The 22,725-nt window shown below is 40.1% G+C and overlaps 1 protein-coding gene across 3 annotated transcripts in view; it reads right to left on the bottom strand.

The window, feature by feature from the left end:
• The window catches only part of ATXN7L1 (ataxin 7 like 1), a 137,355-nt gene that overhangs the window by 20,292 nt on the left and 94,338 nt on the right, over positions 1–22,725 (bottom strand). For all 3 annotated transcript variants that reach the window (XM_073652228.1, XM_073652229.1, XM_073652230.1), the window contains 3 exons: positions 17,444–17,663; positions 8,684–8,940; positions 5,179–5,264 (listed from right to left, as the gene is read on the bottom strand). In XM_073652228.1, coding sequence (XP_073508329.1) covers positions 5,179–5,264; positions 8,684–8,940; positions 17,444–17,663 — 563 coding nt within the window. The remainder of the gene's footprint in view (positions 1–5,178; positions 5,265–8,683; positions 8,941–17,443; positions 17,664–22,725) is intronic.

The following is a 22,725-nucleotide window of genomic DNA, read 5'->3' as shown; positions in this document are numbered from 1 at the left end:
GACACCGGGGGCCATCAGAAGGTGAGTATAATGTATATTTTTTATTTTATTCTTTTTTTTTTACAGGTTCTATGGTACCCGGGTTCGGAGGAGAATCTCCTCTTCTTCAGACCCGGGTACCATCCGCACATTGAAACGCTTGGATTCCTCATGTACAGATCCAGTGATGCGTAATCCATGCGTTCCAAAGCAAGTCAATGGCGGCGAAAACGCCACGATTCCGCAAAATAATTGGTAGTGCTGCAGATTTTTCCGCATCGGAAATTTCAGCAGCATGTGCACAGCACATGCGGATTATCATTGGGGAACATTGCAGACCTTCTACCAAACGTTTTTTAAGCGTTTCTGCAGCAGAATTGCCTTACAGGCACACAGCCTTACACTACAGAATGGTTGCAACCGACTATCAGCTACTCCTGATATCAGCATAGATATCCTATAAGTAGTGTTGAGCGATACCTTCCGATATCAGGAAATATCGGATCGGATTGGATCGGACCGATACCCAAAAAGTACCGGATATCGCCGATTCCGATACCGGAAACCAATGCAAGTCAATGGGACACAAATATCGGAATAAAAATAAACCCTTTCTTTCCTTGTAGGTTAATTCTACATGAAGGAAAACAACTAAGGATAATGTAGAATGTATTACGCGAAAAGCCGGCAATTCAGCAGCGGCATACACCGGTACCCGACAATTTAGAACAGAAAGAATAGAACATCACACATTGATTAGATAGATAGAAACATGTCAGTCACATATATATGAAGTACAGTGACAGTGTTGCTTACTGTACTTGTCATTTAGTGTAAAGGATTTATTAAAAAAATAATAGTGTTTTCATGCACCGTCTCTTTAAAAAAGGTGGCCGGCAATTCAGCTGCGGTACCCGACAATTTAGAATAGAAAGAATAGAGAATCACACATAGATTAGATAGATAGAAACAGGTCAGTCACATATGAAGTACAGTGATAGTGTTGATTACTGTACTTGTCATTTAGTGTTAAAATAAAGGATTTATTAAAAAATAAATTGGCGTGCGGTTCCCCGTAATTTTAGGCTCTAGCGGAGGTTAAGCAGACGGCTGGGGCAGATGTTTGAAGCCTGGGAAGGGGGTAATACCCACAGAGCTTCCCAGGCTACTAATATCAGCCCCCAGCTGAATACCTAGCCTTTACTAGCTATTAAAATGGGGGACCCCCCAAAAAAATGACGTGGGGTCCCCCCTATTTTAATAGCTAGCAAAGGCTAGGCAGACAGCTGGGGGCTGATATTAATAGCCCAGGAAGGGTGCCATAAATATTGGCCCCCTCCCAGGCTAGAAACACCAGCCGTCAGCCGCCCCAGAAATGGGGCATCCATAGGATGCGCCAATTCTGGCACTTAGCCTCGCTCTTCCCACTGCCCTGTGGCGGTGGCAGTGGGGTAATAGGGCTGGGGTTGATGTCAGCTTATAATGCCAGCGGACATCAAGCCCAGGTTAGTAATGGAGAGGCGTCTATAAGACACCCCCATTACTAACCCCATAGTCAAAGTTAAAAAAAAACACAAACACCCACAATAAAGTCATTTAATTGAAATATAGACACAATGCTTTATTGTTCTAAATTAAACCATACTTACCATCACGCCCATTCCAGCTGAAGCCAACGATCTCCTGCAATAAAAGTAAAATAATAAAGCAACATCATCCTTACCTTTCCATGGTTCCCACGACGGCTCCAGCTCTGCTACATTCACATGACAGGCTGGATCGCAGCAGAACGCTGCCAACCAGCTTGCCATGCCGCACACACTGAGAAGCGCAGGCATGCTTGCGCTCCTCAGTGTCTGGCTGTGACGGCATAAAGATGAGCCGAGGTCATGTCCAATGAACTCGGCTCACCTCATACACGTCACTGACAGCGTGGGAAAATTCTCCTGCACTCAGCGCTTCAGCGTGAGAATTCTCCCACGCTGTCAGTGACGAGCATGAGGTGAGCTGAGTTCATTGGACATGAACTCACCTGATGCACGTCACTGACAGCGTGGGAAAATTCTCACGCTGAAGCGCTGAGTGCAGGAGAATTTTCCCACGCTGTCAGTGACGTGCATGAGGTGAGTTCATGTCCAATGAACTCAGCTCACCTCATGCACGTCACTGACAGCGTGGGAGAATTCTCACGATGAAGCGCTGAGTGCAGGAGAATTTGCCCACGCTGTCAGTGACGTGCATGATGTGAGCCGAGTTCATTGGACATGACCTCGGCTCATCTTTATGCTGTCACAGCCAGACACTGAGGAGCGCAAGCATGCCTGCGCTTCTCAGTCTCTGCGGCATGGCAAGCTGGATGGCAGCTTTCTGCAGCGATCCAGCCTGTCATGTGAATGTAGCAGAGCTGAAGCTGTCCTGGGAACCATGGAAAGGTAAGGATGAGGTTGCTTTATTATTTTACTTTTATTGCAGGAGATCGTTGGCTTCAGCTGGAATGGGCGTGATGGTAAGTATGGTTTAATTTAGAACATTAAAGAATTGTGTGTTTATTTCAATTAAAGGACTTTATTCTGGGTGTTTGTGTTTTTTTGTAACTTTGACTATGGGGTTAGTAATGGGTGTGTCTTATAGACGCCTCTCCATTACTAACCTGGACTTGATGTCAGCTGGCATAAGCTGACATCAACCCCAGCCCTATTACCCCACTGCCACCGCTACAGGGCAGTGGGAAGAGCGAGGCTAAGTGCCAGAATTGGCACATCCTATGGATGCGCCATTTCTGGGGCGGCTGACGGCTGGTGTTTCTAGCCTGGGAGGGGGCCAATATTCATGGCACCCTTCCTGGGCTATTAATATCAGCCCCCAGCTGTCTGCCTAGCCTTTGCTAGCTATTAAAATAGGGGGGACCCCACGTCATTTTTTTGAGGGGGTCCCCCATTTTAATAGCTAGTAAAGGCTAGGTATTCAGCTGGGGGCTGGTATTAGTAGCCTGGGAAGCTCCGTGGGTATTACCCCCTTCCCAGGCTTCAAACATCTGCCCCAGCTGTCTGCTTAACTTCCGCTAGAGCCTAAAATTACGGGGAACCCCACGCCAATTTTTTTTTTAATAAATCCTTTACACTAAATGACAAGTACAGTAAGCAACACTGTCACTGTACTTATTATATATGTGACTGACATGTTTCTATCTATCTAATCTATGTGTGATGCTCTATTCTTTCGGTTGTAAATTGTCGGGTACCGGTGTATACCGCTGCTGAATTGCCAGCCGGCTTTTTTAAAGAGACGGTGCATGAAAACACTATTTTTTTAAATAAATCCTTTAACACTAAATGACAAGTACAGTAAGCTGAGCGCTGCCATCCAGCTTGTCATCCTTCAGAGACACAGCAGAGCGCAGGCATTATGGGAACTTCCGATTCCGGTATTCGATATTCTAAAAGTATCAGAACTCAGTATCGGAACTCAGATACCGCGAATATCGGTCGATACCCGATATTTCAGTATCGGAATGCTCAACACTACCTATAAGCCAATCAAGTAAATAATTGTGTAAAAGCCTGTGAATAAAAACAATGCTTGTTTAAGGGTATGTGCAAACGTTAAGTATTTGCTGCAGACATTTCCACACCAAAAAACTACCTGTCTCTTGGCAGTAAAAATGCAACATAAAAGTATGCCTTTTTACCATGCATTCGAATGGGTGAAAACCTCTGAAAAATTGACATGCTGCAGATTAGACACAAATTTAAATCTGCAAGGAAAAAATAAGCAGCGTTTATAGGAGACTTCAGGGATTTCATTCAATTTGCTGGTACTGGCAAATGCTTCAGTTTTGTGACAAAACTGTGTGGAAAAAACGAATAGAAATGCAGTAAATACTTAGGCTTTGTTGACATGTAGCGTTTTTGCCGAGTTTTTTTTGCAGCCAAAACCTGCTCTCTTCCTGTGTTTTCTACGCGTTTTTTGTGCAGGATTTTTTTGGGAACAGATTACATTTGTGGTTTGTCTACAGTACATATTTAATAAAATTAGTTTAATTCGCCAAGAACACTTCCAAAATGTCACGAAAATGCCGCAAGAAAGTTTGTTGCATCTTTTGCAGCGTTTTTGCACGCTCTCATTGCTTTCTATTGGTGAAAACATGCTGCTAAAACAGTGAGAGAATTGACGTGCTGCAGTTCTCATATGCAGTCAGGAGAAAAAAGTGTGTGCATGAGATTTCTGAAACCTCAGCTTTTGCTGGTACTGTAAAAAGCAGATTTTCATTTGTATAAAAAAATGCAGCATAAAGGGCACACGTTGCACTCGTTAAGTGTTTGCTGCATTTTGTTGCGCTCTTTCTGCATAGTTTTATCACAAAAACTAAAGGATTTACTAGTACCTGGAATGTGAGATTCCTGAAATCGTGTTGCTTATTTCTCTTTGCAGATTTGAAGCAGCTTCTAATCTGCAGCATGTCAATTTTTTGAGTGTGTTCACCTGATCTAATGAATGGGGTAAAACTGTGGCAAGAACGTGCATTATTTATGGTGCGATTTTCCTGCCAACACTTCAGGATTTGCAGCAGAAATGTCTCAAAATGTGCACATTCCTACTCTGTAGTGGGTATCACTATGGATTGAAGGACCCAGTTTTTGAAGAAAGGGTTCTTCTTTATGAAACGACCACTTTAAAGAGTACCTGTGAACAGAGAATCTAATACATGCTCTAGGCTAAATGGCACCCAAATCAGCTCCTACCCCCAGTTAACAGACACAATTTATAGGTGCGCTTTGTATGCTAAATAGCTAACATATGACACCTATACATGAGGTGTGTCCATAAGCTGCCCGATTGATCCCCCTTACTGATTCTATGCATATAGCATAAGCTTAAACAAGATGGCTGAAGCGCTCACCAGCACCATTTAAGTGTCTAGTAGATCCAGTTACAATGCTTCAATCAACTGATCATTAAAATAAATTGTCTTAGCAACACATCTCCTGACCTGGCCTACATTTTGACAAAGTAAAACAAGTGCTTGAGGAAAATTACACCACAGTCCCCTCAGTTTAGTCCATATTTGCATTCCACAGAAATGTTAAAAAGGTCCATTTAATCACCGGGTCCAATGTATTTTGTATTATGAGAATATGGACGTGGTCTAAAACGTAAATCTAAAAACACAGGGTTTGCGTATACTAATAGAAAATGTACCTTGCATGTGAGGGATCTTGTGCACGGCTTCTTTGTCTCGGGATCCAGGACTCCACAGTGCTTATTTGGGTCAAATTCTCTCTCCGCTTGAAAAAAGTCAAAATTATATGTTTACATTGCTGATCCAAATGTGATGAAAAACAGAAAGCAGCGATCCACAAGTATATATTACATTTTTCTATTAGATCACAAAAAACACACCAATTTTTCAATTACAATTATTTTTTCTATTTTTTAATGCTTCTGGTTCTAGATATTGCTGTTACATACTAGGTATGACACCCCCTGGAATCCACTTGCTCAGAGCAAAAACCTAACGTGTTTAATGCTGGTAGTCGCACATGCTCAATGGCTCAATCCAACTTGTGCACGGCAGAGTATTCTCCGCTCTTGCCCAGGGGCGCTAGAGAGGTCTTCTCCAAACAACATTGAACATATTCTGTGAGAGAATCTAAAACAACCCCATGGAGCACAAAAATAAGTCTGCAACCTCAATATCTACATACGGGAGCATAAAAAATGTTCTTGAATTATTATGATTTTTTTTAATATATCTAACAGAGAAATGTAATAGTTAATCATAGGACTTTATCAAGATTGTCATTTCTTTTGCGGGTTAAAAAAAAAAAAAAAGCCAAAAAAATCCAATGGAGTAAAATGTGCTAAATTTATTAGGAGGTGGATCACTGAGCGGCCCATGTTCCAGATAATGAATGTCCGAAAGCTGGAATACATTTCAGATATAAGTGATTTCAATTTTCAGGCTTAAATAAAAGTAAATGTGCTGCACTGATGTTGCCCACACCTCGAATGCAATACATTTTTTCACGAATGTGGCTGAACAAGAATTTGCAACTTTTAATCCCAGGAAACTGGTATACCGTGTATGATAAATTTCCCTCCTCAGGCAACCCACAGTGGGGCAAAAAAGTATTTAGGCAGCCACCAGTTGTGCAAGTTCTCCCACTTAAAAAGATGAGAGAGGCCTGTAATTGACATCATAGGTAGACCTCAATTATGAGAGACAAAATGAGAAAACAAATCCGGAAAATCACATTGTCTGATTTGGAAAGAAATTTTTTAAAAATTTTGGTGGAAAATAAGTATTTGGTCAATTACAAACAAGTAAGATTTCTGGCTCTCATAGACCTGTAACTTCTTCTTTAAGAGGCTCCTCTGTCCTCCACTCATTGCCTGTAGTACTGGCACCTGTTTGAACTTGTTATCATATAAAAGACACCTGTCCGCAACCTCAAGCAGTCACACTCCAAACTCCACTATGGTGAAGAGCAAAGAGCTGTCGAAGGACACCAGAAACAAAATTGTAGCCCTGCATCAGCCTGGGAAGACTGAATCTGCAATAGGCAAGCAGCTTGGTGTGAAGAAATCAACTGTGGGAGCAATAATTAGAAAATGGAAGACATACAAGACCACTGATAATCTCCCTCGATTTGGGGCTCCACACAAGATCTCACCCCGTGCGGTCAGAATGATCTAAAAAACGGTGAACAAACCTCCCAGAACCACACGGTGGGACCTAGTGAATGACCTGCAGAGAGCTGGGACCAACGTTACACAGGCTACCATCAGTAACACACTACGCCACCAGGGACTCAGATCCTGCAGTGCTGTCTGAAGTTTGCTAGAGAGCATTTGGAAGATCCAGAGAGTATTGGGAGACTGTCATATGGTCAGATGAAACCAAAGTAGAACTGTTTGGTAGAAACACAACTCGTCGTGTTTGGAGGAGAAAGAATGCCGAGTTGCATCCAAAGAACACCATACCTACTGTGAAGCATGGGGGTGGCAACATCATGCTTTTGGGCTGTTTCTCTGCCAAGGAACCAGGACGACTGATCTGTGTACATGAAAGAATGGAACGGGGCCATGTATCGTGAGATTTTGAGTGCAAACCTCCTTCCATCAGCAAGGGCATTGAAGAGGAAACGTGGCTGGGTCTTTCAGCATGACAATGATCCCAAGCACACCTCCAGGGCAACGAAGGACTGGCTTCGTAAGAAGCATTTCAAGGTACTGGAGTGGCCTAGCCAGTCTCCAGATCTAAACCTTATAGAAAACCTTTGGAGGGAGTTGAAAGTCTGTGTTGCCCAGTGACAGCCCCAAAACATCACTGCTCTAGAAGAGATCTGCATGGAGGAATGGGCCAACATACCAGCAATAGTGTGTTCCAACCTTGTGAAGACTTACAGAAAATGTTTGACCTCTGTCATTGCCAACAAAGGATACATAACAAAGCATTGAGATGAACTTTTGTAATTGACCAAATACTTAATTTTCCACCAAAATGTGAAAAAAAATTCTTTCTAAATCAGACAATGTGATTTTCAGGATTTGTTTTCTCATTTTGTCTCTCATAGTTGAGGTCTACCTATGATGTCAATTACAGGCCTCTCTCATCTTTTTAAGTGGGAGAACTTGCACAATTGGTGGCTGACTAAATACTTTTTTTCCCCACTGTATGTAACTTCTTCAAGTCACTTATCCATGCCATTTATTTGGACTGCACAATAATAAAAATTTTGTATAGTCATAATGATGGTTACCACTCACCTAACATACTTTTCCAATCAATGCCTCTTGTATATGTAATATGGATAAAATAGATAATATTATGCCGTATTAATTAATATTAAGATGCATTTAAAATGAAAGTCTCTCGCCTGATAAGATTTTCTTTTGTAAAGATTTTATAGTCCTTCACAGCTGGACAGGTAAATAGTAAAAGGTATGTTCACACTTTGAAGATTTAACGTGGATTTCAGAGTAGATTCTGCCCCGAAATCCATAGACAAGATTTGCTTTCAGTGCACATGAAACAGATTTTTGCAACCCAATTCAGATGCACCCAAAAAATGCGGAAAGAAATCAGTGAGAAAATAGAAACGTTAAATATACTTTTTTGGGGGGTCTTCACAGAAAAGCACATGGTTTTGCTCCATACAGACTGGCTCCATTAAATTGCGTGATTATGTGTAAGAATTCATAGCACATAAAACAACATATACGCAAAAGAAATCGGAGTGGCAGCCAAACAGAAAAAAGTGATGGGAAATGACATCTTGAAGTGTAGGCTTTGCTTCAGCTCCCAGAATTTATCAGACAGTTCCCGAGTACCCAACACTTTAATGGACCATTAGCCTTCCCTTGATTTACAAATCACAAGACAATGTTGTTAGGGTCTCAATTTGTGATACATTCAATTATTATTACGGGAAACTTATTAGTCATATTATACTCCTTATTGCACCAGTCAAAATAGAAGAGTCCTGTAAATGACAACTTCCAATAACGTTCACTAGGTTATCGTACCCTATAGACCTCAAAATAAAAGTCCTATCTTCATGTTAATGCTTTTTTATCCACATCACATTATATACATGTAGTTATCTGAAGTCTGGTCTTTACTGCTCCAGTTAGAAGGTACATCATACATAAATCACAGATATTGGAAGAAGACTATCTGATATATCTGGGCTTCACTCACCACAAATTCTTTTGTAAGGCTTGTTACTGTTTTTGGTGCCATTCTGATGCTTTTTATCTACAGATGATATTCCTTTACCATTGAGGATCTTTTCTGGTGAAGGGGGTACAGGCTTCGGTACCACAGACTGTTTTGATAGGGAGGATGCTGAAGACGCTGCTGAAGAGGAGTTTGTAGCTGAATTCATTTTAACATTGGCACCATCTGCTTTCACAAGATTTGGGATTTTCTCGAGGCTCACTACAGGAACAGGACCGCTGGAAAACAAAATCGCTTACGTAACACACAGGTCCGATCTGATTCACGTCTGATAGTTCCGGTATCTAGAAACATCCAAGTTTTTTTATATTAAGAAAATTAAACACTTATTGGAACAATGGGGAGTGGGGTTGTCTTCTACACACCGGCAGCATTAGAATATGTTACCAAGTAGAGTCATCAGGACATTAAACTTGTGGCGTAGTAGGAAGTTTAGAACTGAAAAAGACGGTTGAGGCTCCTAACAGTCAGCTACATGTACTCCAAAGGCAGGTGCTCCCACAACCTCAAGATGCAAAACCACAGAGTGAACTGGCAAACACAAGACACAAACACTGTGGAGCAACAAGAAAATTCCCACTAAAGGGATATGCAGAATATGCATATTGTCTTATATGTATACCAGAAAATTGGAATACATGTCATAATTCACTAGGTGAATTATGCCTTTTGTATACCATGATCATTTTCGATGAGAATATGTTCTTACAGGGATTCTTGAAGATTTCCTTCACAAAGTGGCAATACATCTGCATTTCCTAAATATATATCACACAAACTCCAATGCTTGAGAATCTACACATCAGACTGTTTCCAAGATGTAAATCGAGAACTTGAAAATCTGCACACAGTATTAAAAGGAATCTGTCAGCAGGTTTTTGCTGTGTAACCTGAAGACAGCATGCTGTAGGGGTTAAATCACAGATTTCAGCAATGCCTCTCTTATCAAGCTTGTGGTTTTGTTTACTTACAATGATTGTTCTAGCACCAGGAACTTATCATGCCACACAGTAGGTCCCCCTGGTCCAACTGCACCCCATCCTGTGATAAGCCCCTCACTGTCCTATGGACATTGTATATACAGAGAGCCTAGTGTGGATGTGGTTAGCTTCCTCAGCTTCGCTTCATAATAAATCTAAAAACTCTGGTCAGAAAGGCTGCACCCAAGAATCTAAGTGATGCCTGGTGTGGGTGTGGTTTGCTTTCTCAGCTCTGCTTCATACTAAATCTAAAAACTCTGGTCAGAAAGGCTGCACCCAATAATCTAAGTGATACATCATTTGATTCAGGGTCTATTTGCCTACATCATGCTTCTCTCAGATGAGGCAGCAAAAACATGCTGACAGATTCTCTTTAAGGGAACTAATAGGTTCAGGTGTTATATACTTTGCAATCAAAAGTATACAGCTGTAGAAAAGTTAGCTAATATGCTCTCTCATTGAGTATAAGGTAAGGCCTCATTCTCACTTTAGTATTTGATCAGTATTCTTCATCTGGCCAAGATGTCAATTCAAGAAAGACGACAACAATATGTTTCCATTAACCTGTTTTTTTTTTTTATTATTATCATTTCGGATCTAATTTTGTTTTTGTTAAAACCAAAATGATTGGAAAATACTGATCTGACACAAAAGAAAGAATGAAGCCTAAGGAATTTACACGTGAAGGTTTGGCTGCAGATTGCTGTAATACTACTTTGGGCTTCAGACTGAATTTAGATGATAGCTTCATTGTATTCATAGGGCAGTGGAAGGATAATATACACTGTTGCTGAGTAGCTAAAGTTGGCAGTCCCAATATGTAACGTGTGATCTGTGCAGCCACATGTACTGCAATGTAATCAGGTACAGTAGGAAGGGCCAAACCCATTATTAACAAATTTGGCTTGCATGTAACCAGACAATTCCAAAACAAATACACAGCAAAGATCATAAGGCAGGTGACCCGGAGGAAGACAAATCAGGGAGCTTTTCAATGTAGGCAAAATAATTCACTGGGAAAACTAGCTTTCTACACAAATTTAACTGCAATTTAGCAGTTTGTGTGCTCAAGAACAAAAAAACAAGAAAGTAAATGTAAGATGACAGATCCTCATATCTGCAGATAATACAATTATTTAATGAAAAAAAATGTTCAAAAAGAAATGCATTTAATCCACTGAATATTTATTTAAATCTATTTCAAGACGACCTTTCACCATTTTGAGCATGTTAAAATGATCACATTATGCAATAGGGGTTGCAGAGCTGAGTATAACATAGTTTATATATTTAAAATTCTCATGTCTCTTGAGAAAAAAAAAGAAAATGCCCTAATATAAGCTCAGAAAAGGACATGTGAGAGACATTACAATTATATACAGCTCTGCTCTCCTCCACAGGTCGAAAAGATTGGGCCGGAAGGAGGGAGGAAAAGAGAAGAAAAGAGTGTAATTACCAGGGCTGTGGAGTCGGAGTCAGTGTCCATTTTGGTGGAGTTGGTATAAAATGGACCGACTCCAACTCCTAAAATATATAATAAATTGGGTACAATAGTTCAATGCAGTTTATGGGGAATATTTTTTTCATAAGGATTTGGGAAAGTTATGAAATGTCCTATAAATGTCTGTCCTATTCTTGATCTAAGGGTCTAGACTTTTAGCTGAGATGAATCTGTGCTACAGTAAATTTATCACTTAAACCTAAGGCATGTATGAGGGAGTCGGAGTCGTAGTTGGTGTCATGGAAAATGAGGAGTCGGAGGTTTGGCTTTCTGACTCCACAGCCCTGTCATTTCTGCTCTATCCCCCCACCCACTGGCTGCTGTGAGAAGGCAGCTAAGTAAGCAGAGGTGTCTGTGATGACACATAGCTTTGCACCCCTCACAAGCTTGTAATCACAGTAGATGCAGTGAGAATAATGAGGAGAGTGGGGCTGTGTATCATTACATGTTTTAGGGCTCATACTCATCTGCGTATAAATCGCACGAGTAAAAACATCAGATTGCACTCTGACTAATGTTCTTCAATGATTAGGTGTTCATCTGCAATTTTTTTCTCAGCTCGGATCGGACCGAGAAAAAAAAAAAAAAAATCGCAGCATGCTGTAAGTGTCCGCATATATGGACAAAACTTACCAATGCAAGTCAATGAGTGGGAGAAACCATCCGTATGCCATTAGCGATTGCTAGCCCTTACACTGAGAAAGCCTTCTCTGAAGGCGTGTTCTTTTTTTTATCCTCATGCATGACGCTTCCTGCTTATGATTGATCAATGTCACGCAGGAGAAAAAGTATAGACCCCCAAAGACAAAACTCTGATAACGCGACTTGTCTTAGCATAAATTAGAATCTAAACTGTAGATTAAAGCGAACATCTCTGCAACAGAGATGAAAAATTAAAAAAACAAAAAACTACATTATACTCAGCGCTGCAGTCACTATTCCATGATGTGGTCGGTTTAACATGATAACACTGGTGAGAAGTCCTCTTTAACCAATTCAAGACCAAGTCATTTAACCCCATTCCTGATTCCTGAATAGGCACATTTTCATTTTTTTTGAGAAGTAGAATTTTTTCTGTCACGATATTAATATAATTTTTTTATCTTTTTTTCCTTACTTGGGACTTATGTTATTTTCTTATTGTCTTTTATTTTTTTTGCCAATATAGGGTGGTAACATATAGCAAATGTGTGTCTGTTTTCAATTTATTTATTTTTTTTATAACCACAAAGAACCACTGAAATACATTTTCAATTTTGTTGCCCTTTACATATCAACTAATTTTATATATGAGACACATTTTTTTTTCTAATGAGGCAAAGATAGTAACAGCAATTTGAATTAGAAGCTGTCCCCCCCATTTATATTTATATTTCATATATTGTGCCCCGATAAGGTATAAAATAACTTTGTAAGGCATTTCAACCTTTGCATTTTTTCACTCGATTTCCCCTGCAACTGAGGATGGTATATTACCCCCACTTACAGGGGAAATTCAGCCTTCTGTCTGCATAGCAGAGCTGATAGGGTCTCCTATAACCCAGTAGTTCCTACCTCCTCCCTACAACCAGTAATCACGAGTCCAAAAGAGTAAACGCCATAGAGCTTTCCATTACTGTATACAAAGCACATGTTTAGCGTTGTATATACAAAAATCGGGAAGGCAAAGACAGTAATAAACCACCTCTGCCTTCTCTATGGGGAGTTTGACTGTATCCGACAGCCAGCTCCATGATTCAACAGCTGAACTATCACGTGCAGCTGTTCTACTCTGCATTGACGTTCTAAAATGTCACTGCAGAGTAGAACGTGAACCACTCAAACATTTATCGTCTTATGTACAGTCAGGAAGTAGTTAAGGCAATCTTTATAAAAGTGAACAAGAATATGGGACAGTAGTAAATCAGCCAAGAATAGGCTGTCCTCTGATTACAGTCTATGTGCAATGTGGGCAGTACTAAAAGAAGTCACAAGGAGACTAGAGGCATAGCTATAAGGAGTGCAGATGTAACTCACCACTGGTGTGTGAGGCAGCCAAAGTCCAGTATGCCATATAATCAGCATTATGAATGTCACATAGTGAATGGTGAGCCCTGTTTCTAATTTTGCATAGGGCAAGGGGAAGTTTCTAGTTTTGCAAGAGACCCAAGACAACCGTAAAGGCATTGCAAACTGCCATTGCTAATAGGGCAAAGAAACTACTACTTGAGTATTTTATCCATTGGAATTTTATGAAAGATTTAGCATTACAAAGCCACAGTAATAATTAAAAAAAACGACAATAATCTCAAGTTTGATGCTCGAAAGAGACTAAAATGGAGAAAGCTTACAAAAAAAACAACAAAAAAAACATGCTACACTTGGTGTAAGCCAAAACACTGCAAACCACACCATACGCACCATAAAGCATGGCAGTGTACTTTATCATGCTTTGGGGATGCTTTTCTACAGCAGGCCCTGGAAGGTAAAGGGTAAAATAAATGGAGCAAAATAAAGGTAAATCCTGGAGGAAATCCGGCTGCAGTACATACCAGGACTGCAAGAGAGAATATCCAGCAAGATAAGACAACAATCCCAATTAAAGCAAAACCTGCACAGAAAGTGTTTGAAACAACATCGATGTCCTAGGTGAGACCCAACACAAACAAGAATTCATGGCTGGACTTGAAAATTGTTCTTCAGCTGTGGTCTTCATGCTTCTTCACAAAGCTTTAATAGTCATGCAAGCAGGAATGGGGAAAATTGCAAAGTCTATATTTGCAAAGCTAAAAAAAAAACCTATCCAAAGACTCAATTTTGTAGTAGGTAAAAGGTGGACATTATTTATAGTGTGTCACTTTGACATTAAAGTCTTTTTAATATTGATCAACATTGAAAAACATAATAGATTCCATTTTGACAAAAAAAAAAACTGGGGAAAGCTCCAACCATAAAGAAACTAAACTCAAATTCCATGCACAGTTCACCATTAGTTGATTTCTTATTATATAGGTCTAAATAGTCTTGCAAATCAACAGAAGGTTGACAAAGGTTGACCTTTTTCAGAACCCTTCTAAAATATTTTTTTACATTGAGTTTAAGTTGGAATGAACAGTCATGCTAAAAAGGCTCCCAGCCCTGTCTATGATAGGCAATGAGACAATGCAAATTCTCCATCATTTTGTTACTGAAGAATGAAATAATGTTCAGGTTAGGTTGACTTCTTCACAAGCCTCAGAATTAACCAATGTTTTGAAGACTATGCGTTTCCTCATCATACAGTAAATAGACACTTTTTTTTTAGAGACAGAGCTTTCCTGTATAGAAACTGAGACACTTAACTCTAGTTTGCTGCATAAAATCAAGGGAGAATGTTTCCCATGAATTGCTTTCAGTGAGAACCAACATTACAATAGGAAAATCAAGCAATGTGAGGACTTTCAACGAGGCATTGCTGTAGGACTAACTGGAGCCAGAATTTAAAAAGCTGCCAACCTTTTGTGGGGGTTTCTCATGTAACAATGTTGAGAGTATAGGGAAAGTGGTGTGATCAAGGAAAAATGTCTAGCAAAAGGGGATCTTGTGGACATAGTAAACTAACCGGTGAAAGGGGTCAAATAGGGATGCAAGTCCGGTAATCATTAGAACAAACAGGCAGTGTGCAGCCAAGTAAGTTGCACCCAAATATAACATTGGTACATCAACAAACATATCTCAACATACAATTTATTGTTCTTGAAGACAGCAGATATCCAGTTTGAGTGATATTACTGCACAAAAGAAACAAAATGCCAAGATGCCAGTGGGCAAATTAGCACAAAGTTGGATCACTCGGCAGTGGAAAGCATTGCCTGTTCAGATAAATCCAGATTTCAGTTGCCCCTGCTCTGCGTGGAAGGTTGGATTTTTAGAAGCAAGCAGCATTAATCAATGAATCCTTTCTATCAGGAGTCAACAGATCAGGCTAAAGAAGGTGAGGAAACGGCATGTGGAAAGTTTTCTTGGCACATCCTGGGTACTCCAATACCTGTGGATGGATGCTTGGACAGTAGGCCTTACCGTACACATGCATTGTGGCCGACCACGTTTAGTCCATCACTGCACGGCATTAGGGCCAGCGGTCAAGTCTGTGCGGGGGACGCAGTTACAGCCGAAGCTCACTATACACAGAACGGTGACTGAAACTGAGCTGGCACCACCCCTATGACTGGCAGCGGGGCTCTCAGTGCCGCTGTCACACGGTGTCAGAACGCTATTAACCTGCAGATTGACCCCATATCTGAAGGTTAATAGCATTATTTTACATGACAGATTCCCTTTACAACATTTTCTGAAGGTTTGAACTGAAAAAGGGCAATTGCACCGTATTTTGTTTTTATGGCTATCACTGTACAGGAAAAAAAAGACATAGTAATTGTATTCTACGGCAGCAGTGCCAACTTTATATAGGTTTTTGCTTTGTTTAATTGCGATTACAAAACAAGGATAACTGTGGCTTAATAATTAGGGCTTAATAGGAGTACAAAGATAGAAGACTGCCATAACAACTTATCGGCACCCCACAATTGTGTTTTTGGGGAGGTCACAGATGACAATAAGGATGACTAAGCAGATTCACATGTCACAGTGGCTATGGACTATGGTATCTAAGGGTTAAACAACCGTTATCAGAGTTAAAGGGGAGTCGGATGACTGTAACAGTGCACAGATACATCCGATGATGTTCTGTTCCAGTCACCTGACTGCTGCAACCAATCACAGGCCTCAGCGGTCAGGTGACCAGAGAACGGGACGTTATCACTTCCGATTCTGGCACAGATTATGTGTGCATTCTGCACTGGGTTCAGAGCACACGAGTCTGATTGGTTTACTATTTGAAAAGCAGAACTCCGAATAACAGTGTGAATTTAGCCTAATTCTTTCGAGAAAACACAGAATATAATCTGGACTTTCAAAATGTATTCCGGGTAGGCAGCATAAGAGATATTCATGAAATAAATGAATCGCTTCTCAAACTGTTAACAGGTGTGCCCACAATGACTATTTCCACAGAATAATGTAACTGAGCACCAAAGTGCATCTTCAAGGACTTGTGGTATCTTTGTTGCACAATTGAAAATTAAAAAAGTGAAATGCGATAAACATGTTCATATGCCAATTTAAACCTTTAAGGACTAGTAGACTTTCTGTTCTTGCTCTTTTGTTTTTGAGTTGTATAGTTCATCGACATTCAAAATATAGAAAAAATTCCAAGTTGGGGGAAATGGTGAGCTAAAATTGCATGGCAATAGAATTCTCTGGGCCAGTACGAATATAGAAATAGTATATTTTAGTGGTTAATTTTTTTTTAACTTTGTAAAAAAAAAAAATAATAATAATAATTTGTCAGTGTCACTATTTTCGGACACACAACTTTTTTAGGCTTCCATCCATGTAGTTGTAGGAGAGCTTGTTTTTGTGTGTCGAGCTCTACTTTTTGTTGATAGCATTTTGGGCACATACGACATTTTGATTGCTTTTATTGTATTATTTTATGGAAGTGAAGTGGCCAAACCAATAGCAATTCTGGCATTTTATTCGGCATTTAACGTAGTGTTTAAATAATTTCGTATTTTGATAGATAGATGTGGGGTTTTTTTGAACATTATTTTTTAAATATCTTTTTCTTTCTTGTTTACTCCAAATATTTCCTGTCCTTAAAATATCACTTGATGGAGGAGTATGTGACCTGACCAGACCATCGGCCCCCTCCAATTGAAAATCGGCTTTCCCATGTGCAGTATTTGTCACTTGTAGGAGGCTGGTGGAGACGTCTGGTCACAATGCTCCTCCATTAGCAGATATATTTTTTTTTAGGACAGAAGAGCTGTGCAGTCTGTGTGGAAGGCTGTGCTTCCCCACACTTCAAAAACATACCGATAAGGAATTTAGATTGTGAGCCCCAATGGGGACAGTGATGTTAATGTCTCTAAAGTATGAGGTGCTATACATGTAGGAAATTGCCATTGTTTATGTTTGATGGCTGCCATCAATATAACTTGGGAGTGTGGGAGGAAACCAGAGAACCCGGAGGAAACCCACACAAACAAGGGGAGAACATACAAACTCCTTGCAGATGTCCTTGGTGGGATTTGAACCCAAGATCCCGACACTGCAAAGCATCAGTGCTAACCTGTCCTGCCCACCGAACCTTTATACCGATTCCACCAAAATTCATAAATGCAACCATCGTTCTCATTCATCTTAATTTCCGTTACATACCATGGTTTGTCTCTTGACACTTTTGAAGAGAACACGGTGTGTTGCTTGTTGTTGGAGGAAATTAGATTGTCTTTGGGCGCTTTGAATGGCTTTGAGTTACTGTTGACAGGGTTATGGCTGCTGATACAGGATTTTGTTTTCATCTGTACAATTGATGCTCGTGTGTTGGAAGGAGAAGCCGGAGAGGGGGAAGGTTTGCACATTGAACCGTGTCTTCTTTCTAAAACATATGAGAAAATAAAAAAGATGTTTAAGCATATTACACAATACAGAAACCCAGAACCATGAAGGAATCTGTAATTTTCACTTATTCACTCAAGGTTGTCTACTACAAGAAGTCATACAGTATGAAGAAAGAGATTGACAAGTGGCAATAAAAATAAATGAAAGATGCACCCACAGTTGGGACCCCCACCAACTACATAAAGTCCATTATAATGCAAGCTTGGTAAATAGGTCAGATTTGTGTGGAATGATTTTATTAAGCAATAAAAATGAACAATTCTAAAGGTTCCTCCTGTCACTCTCGTATTAAGGCTGATCTACTATATGAAACTGCAGATATGTTCCGTTAGAAGGCAGGATTAGAGTTCACCAAGCTGTTCGGAAATAGGAACTTACTGAAATATCTGGTAAGAAAGCACAAAAATCAATTAGCAGCATACACAAAGTGAATGGCAAACTGCTGCAGGACCAATTTCAGCCCATTCTTTTACAGACCTTTCTGTTTTATAACAGATTCTCTAAAAAATAGACTAAATATTAACGAAACTTTTACATCTTTCTTTTCTTTTTGCTACACTGTCTCTTGTTATGCGTATGCTATACAACAGTAGAGGAAGGATAACACACACACAATAGTAAAAAAAAGAAGAAAAAAAAACACAGACCAATTAACTTTCTCCCGTCTTTTCTTCCAGTTCATATTGTTTTATTTATTGATCGCAAGAGACCCTTAAAATCTACAAGGAAAACTGGGGGAGACACCTGGCAGACAATAGCATCTTTCTGGCTACAGCATTATTTTAACACTTAAGAGTAGGAAAATCCCTTTAGAAATAGAGATGACAAATGTTTGTTGCATTCCCTGTGAAGGTGCAGTCCCTACAAGTCAAAAGTTGTGCCAGGAACAGAGCTGGAAAATTTAGAGACCTGTTGAGAAAGTGCATTAAACCTGACCAAATAGGCTATAAACATCCAGGCGGTCCACGTTCTACATGGTAATGACGTTCTAAAACATCATCACGTAGCAGAGAAGCCGCACACGATGGTCAAACATAGTCCCCATAGAAAAGGCAGAGATGGTTTATTACAGTGTCTGCCTTCCCATTCTCTGAATAAATAGCGCAAAACAAGCACTGTATATACAGTAATAGGAAGTGCTAGCTGTGTTTCTCCTTTGGACCCATCGGTACTGTGATCGCACGGGAGCTGACGCTGCTGAGTCTTAGGAGACCCAGTCAGTTCTGCTATGTTCCCAGGAGGCTTAATTTCTCCTTTAACAGGGGATAACAAACCAGCCCCAGTTACAGTAAAAAGCAGGTAAAAAAATATTTAAATATTGAAAGGTCCCATAAAGGTCTTTTATGACATTATGGTTGGTGCAATGTGTGAAATAAATGAAAAATAAATTAACAATCCATAAATAAAAATCAGGAAAAAAAACAACCAACAAAAAACATCGATTACTGTTCAAAACGCTGTTGCTAGTGACACCTCATTTAAAAAAAAAAACAAAATGTGTCCGGCCTATAAAAATAATTGTTACCGAAAGGGGAATAATTTTTAAAATGTATATTTTAGTGGTCCTTTGTGGTTATAAAAAAAAAAAAAATGTATGAAAAAAAAGAATATGAAAAACAGTAAATATTATGCCCAATGAATCATGAAAAAAAGATGCAAAAATGAATTGAATTTTTTATTTTTTTTAAAAAGCTCTTTAAACCGCAGGTACAAAGAAAAAAACATGTACCTGGTCATAAACCGGGGTAAATAGCCCAGTCATGAACTGGTTAAAGAACAAAATGAATATGTTCCAATTACCACACTGTCCACAGAGGCTTTTTCAGACTCATACTTCCTGCCCTTTCAAAGAGTAAGAGTTTACAACAATCTTCTGATCATTAGAGGCTGAATTACAATGACAGGTAACCGCTCCGTACACTGCTGATCCACCAATCACAATAGGCGATGTCACCGCTTCCCCTCCTTCGCAATAACCTTTTGCACATGCTCATTAGATGCTTCAATACCAAAGATAGGTTAAGAATCTGCTCATTGTGGCTAATATACATGTGAATTTCCTTAATCAACAGGAATTTACTAGTTTTAAAAAATCCCCAGTGGCCAGTGTGAAAATTGCAAGATTTCCGTTTTTTTAATATATAAATTGTGATATTGAAAAAAATTCCAATAAAAAAAAAATACATTTACCACAAAAACCTGATTTAAACAATTGGTAATTTTCTGATGGAAATCTCACTATTAACACTTACATACTAAAAATACAGTCTTGTAACAGCCACTTAATGGCAAAACCTACTGTATATACCGTGCAATGCATCAGCTCTCATGTCCTGCACTAGGAAAAGCTCAATACATTGGAACAAATGCATTAAACTGTCTAAGGCTATGTGCCCACGATGCAGAAATGCTCAGGATTTTTCCTGAGCGTTTCTGCATCTCCCTGGCAGAAAAAACGCATGCGGATTGTACATGCGGATTGTACATGCGGATTATTGTACATGTGTTTTCCTGCCAGGGACAAGCGGATGTGAAGCGTTCTTCACATGCATTTCTGCATGCGGGTTGACAAGCGCTTTCCAAGTGATTTTAGCATCACTTGGAAAGTGCTTGACAACTTGGTCGCACTATATAAATCCATGCAACCGGCATGAATTTATATAGTGTGACCGTAAAAGAATGGTACTCGGGTTTGGAGAAAAGGAGACTCTCCTCCGGACCCGGGTACCATAGTACCTGTGAAAAAAAGAATAAAATAAAAAATATACATTATACTTACCTTCTGATGGCCCCCGGTGTCCTTATCTGATGCGTCTTGGTTTGCTGGCAGCACGCGGTGGTCTAAAGGACCAGCCATGACGTCATTTAGTCATGTGACGGGTCACACGAATGACGTCATAACAGATCCTTTTTAGACAATCAAAAGCTGCCGGCAAGCCAAGACGCATCGCTAAGGACACCGGTGGCCTTCAGAAGGTGAGTATAATGTATATTTTTTATTTTATTCTTTTTTTTACAGGTACTGTACTATGGTACCCGGGTCCGGAGGTACCCAAACCTGGGTACCATCCACACATTGAAACGCATGGAATCCGCATCTGCAGATGCAGTGATGCGGATATCATGTGGTCCAATGCAAGTCAATGGCGGCGAAAACGCCACGATTCCGCAGAATAATTGGTAGTGCTGCGGATTTTTCCGCAATGATAATGAACATGGCAGACCTTCTACCAAACGTGTTTAAGCGTTTTTGCAGCGGAATTGCCGCTGTGGAATCGCTTAAAAAACGCATAGTGGGCACACAGCCTAAAAGAAACACAGTATCACCCATAGCAACCAATCACAGCAAAACTTTAATTTCATATTTTGTCCAAGAAAAATAAAAGCAGTGCTGTGATTGGTTGCTATGGGCAACAAAGAGTGTTTCTTTTAGAAAGGTTATATAAATCTACCCTAGTGTTACCTTTCCGCCCTCTCAGTTATTTTTAAGGCTCAGTTCACATGAACAATGCAGATCCTATATGCATATGAAATTGCATACAGTATTCTACACACCATTGGACATATTAAAGGGGTTGTCCGGTCTAAATTGATAAGTCTGCAGTCACTAGACGGGGCACGGTCTCGCTCAATACAAGTGCATGGAGAGAAGCCACGGCCACTAGAGGCTTCTGCCCGGGAATATGTATTACTCATACATCGCCGCCATCCCCCGGCTCAGGAAATCCTCGCAGTCCACAGTGCGTGCGCTGGGGGGATTCATAAGTCTGCAGTCACACAGAGTGACTGCAGACTTATCACTTTAGACTGGACAACCCCTTTAAGTCAATAATAATTGCCATATGTGTGTTACCAGGACTAATAGGCTTAATCACATGACCAAAAGAACGGCTTTCTTGATTTCCAAGAATGGAATGTGTTTGTTCTCTGTCGTATTATGGCTTTTTGCATGAGCCGTGTTTTTAGTGCCATAAGCATTAGCCGTAATTGTAAATTTAAAGAATGAATAACCGAGTCATGTCCGTGGCCATGGGAGGCTATTAGATTAGTCGGATGCTGACTGTACAAACAATCCAAAGTGGAAGTGTTCAGCATAACAGCACAAGTCCTGCAATAATACTACTGGGCTCAGAGTCTATATCTATAGGATTATTTAGTGATTATATATATGAAGAAATGCAACAAAGTAAGGATGAAAGTTACATGACAAGTCCTACTCATCAGCTGACCACTGGAAACAATAAAACAGAGTATTTATCAGCTCCATAATGTTACTAATTGGAAAGGAAGAAAATAGACCAATAAAACGCAAACATTTAAATCCTATTGTTAGTCATAGTTAGGGCTCATTCACATAACTGCATTATTGGTCTGAGCGCTGTCCGTGAAAACAACGGACAGCACTTGGAACAATGTTATTCAATGGGGCAGAGCAGATGAGCAATTTTTTTTCACTGGCCGAATCGGTGTGTGAAAAAGAAAAAAATTGCAGCGTGCAAGAGTTTCTTCTGTAAATCCAATGAGACTCAGCCATTCAAGTCTAAGGGTGTGGGAAAATAATCTGATGCCAAATGGCGCCACAGTATAGTATCTGATTTTTGCAATTCTGTAACATGGGAAACAGTAAATGATTAAAAGGAACCTGTCATCAAGTTTTCCCAAAATAAAATAACGCCAGCACCTATAAGCCCTCTGTTACAGCATTCTAGCATGCTGTATATATGTCCCCAATCCCCTATGCAAAGAATAGCTTTAATTATACTCAGATACGGTGCGGTCCGGTCCTCTAGGTGTCTCTGGTCTTGATACAACGCCTCCTTTCTTCTTACAATTGCAGTCCTCCTTCCCTGTTTTATATGGATGACACATCCCTACGTCACCCACACTGTGTCCCCTATTGCGCTCCTGCGCAGGCGCACTGCTCTCTGCCCTGCTGAGGGCAGAGCACAGTACTGTAGTGCGCATGAGCCAGGAAAGGCCAAAGAGCGCACTGGTAAAGTCAGCGCATGTGCACTACAGTCCTTTGTTCTGCTCTCAGC

The sequence above is a fragment of the Phyllobates terribilis genome, unplaced genomic scaffold (assembly GCF_046119375.1).
Source record: "Phyllobates terribilis strain yellow unplaced genomic scaffold, ASM4611937v1 Scaffold_11__3_contigs__length_659146591, whole genome shotgun sequence".
Lineage (NCBI taxonomy): Eukaryota > Metazoa > Chordata > Amphibia > Anura > Dendrobatidae > Phyllobates > Phyllobates terribilis.
This window is presented reverse-complemented; position numbering and strand designations above follow the sequence as displayed.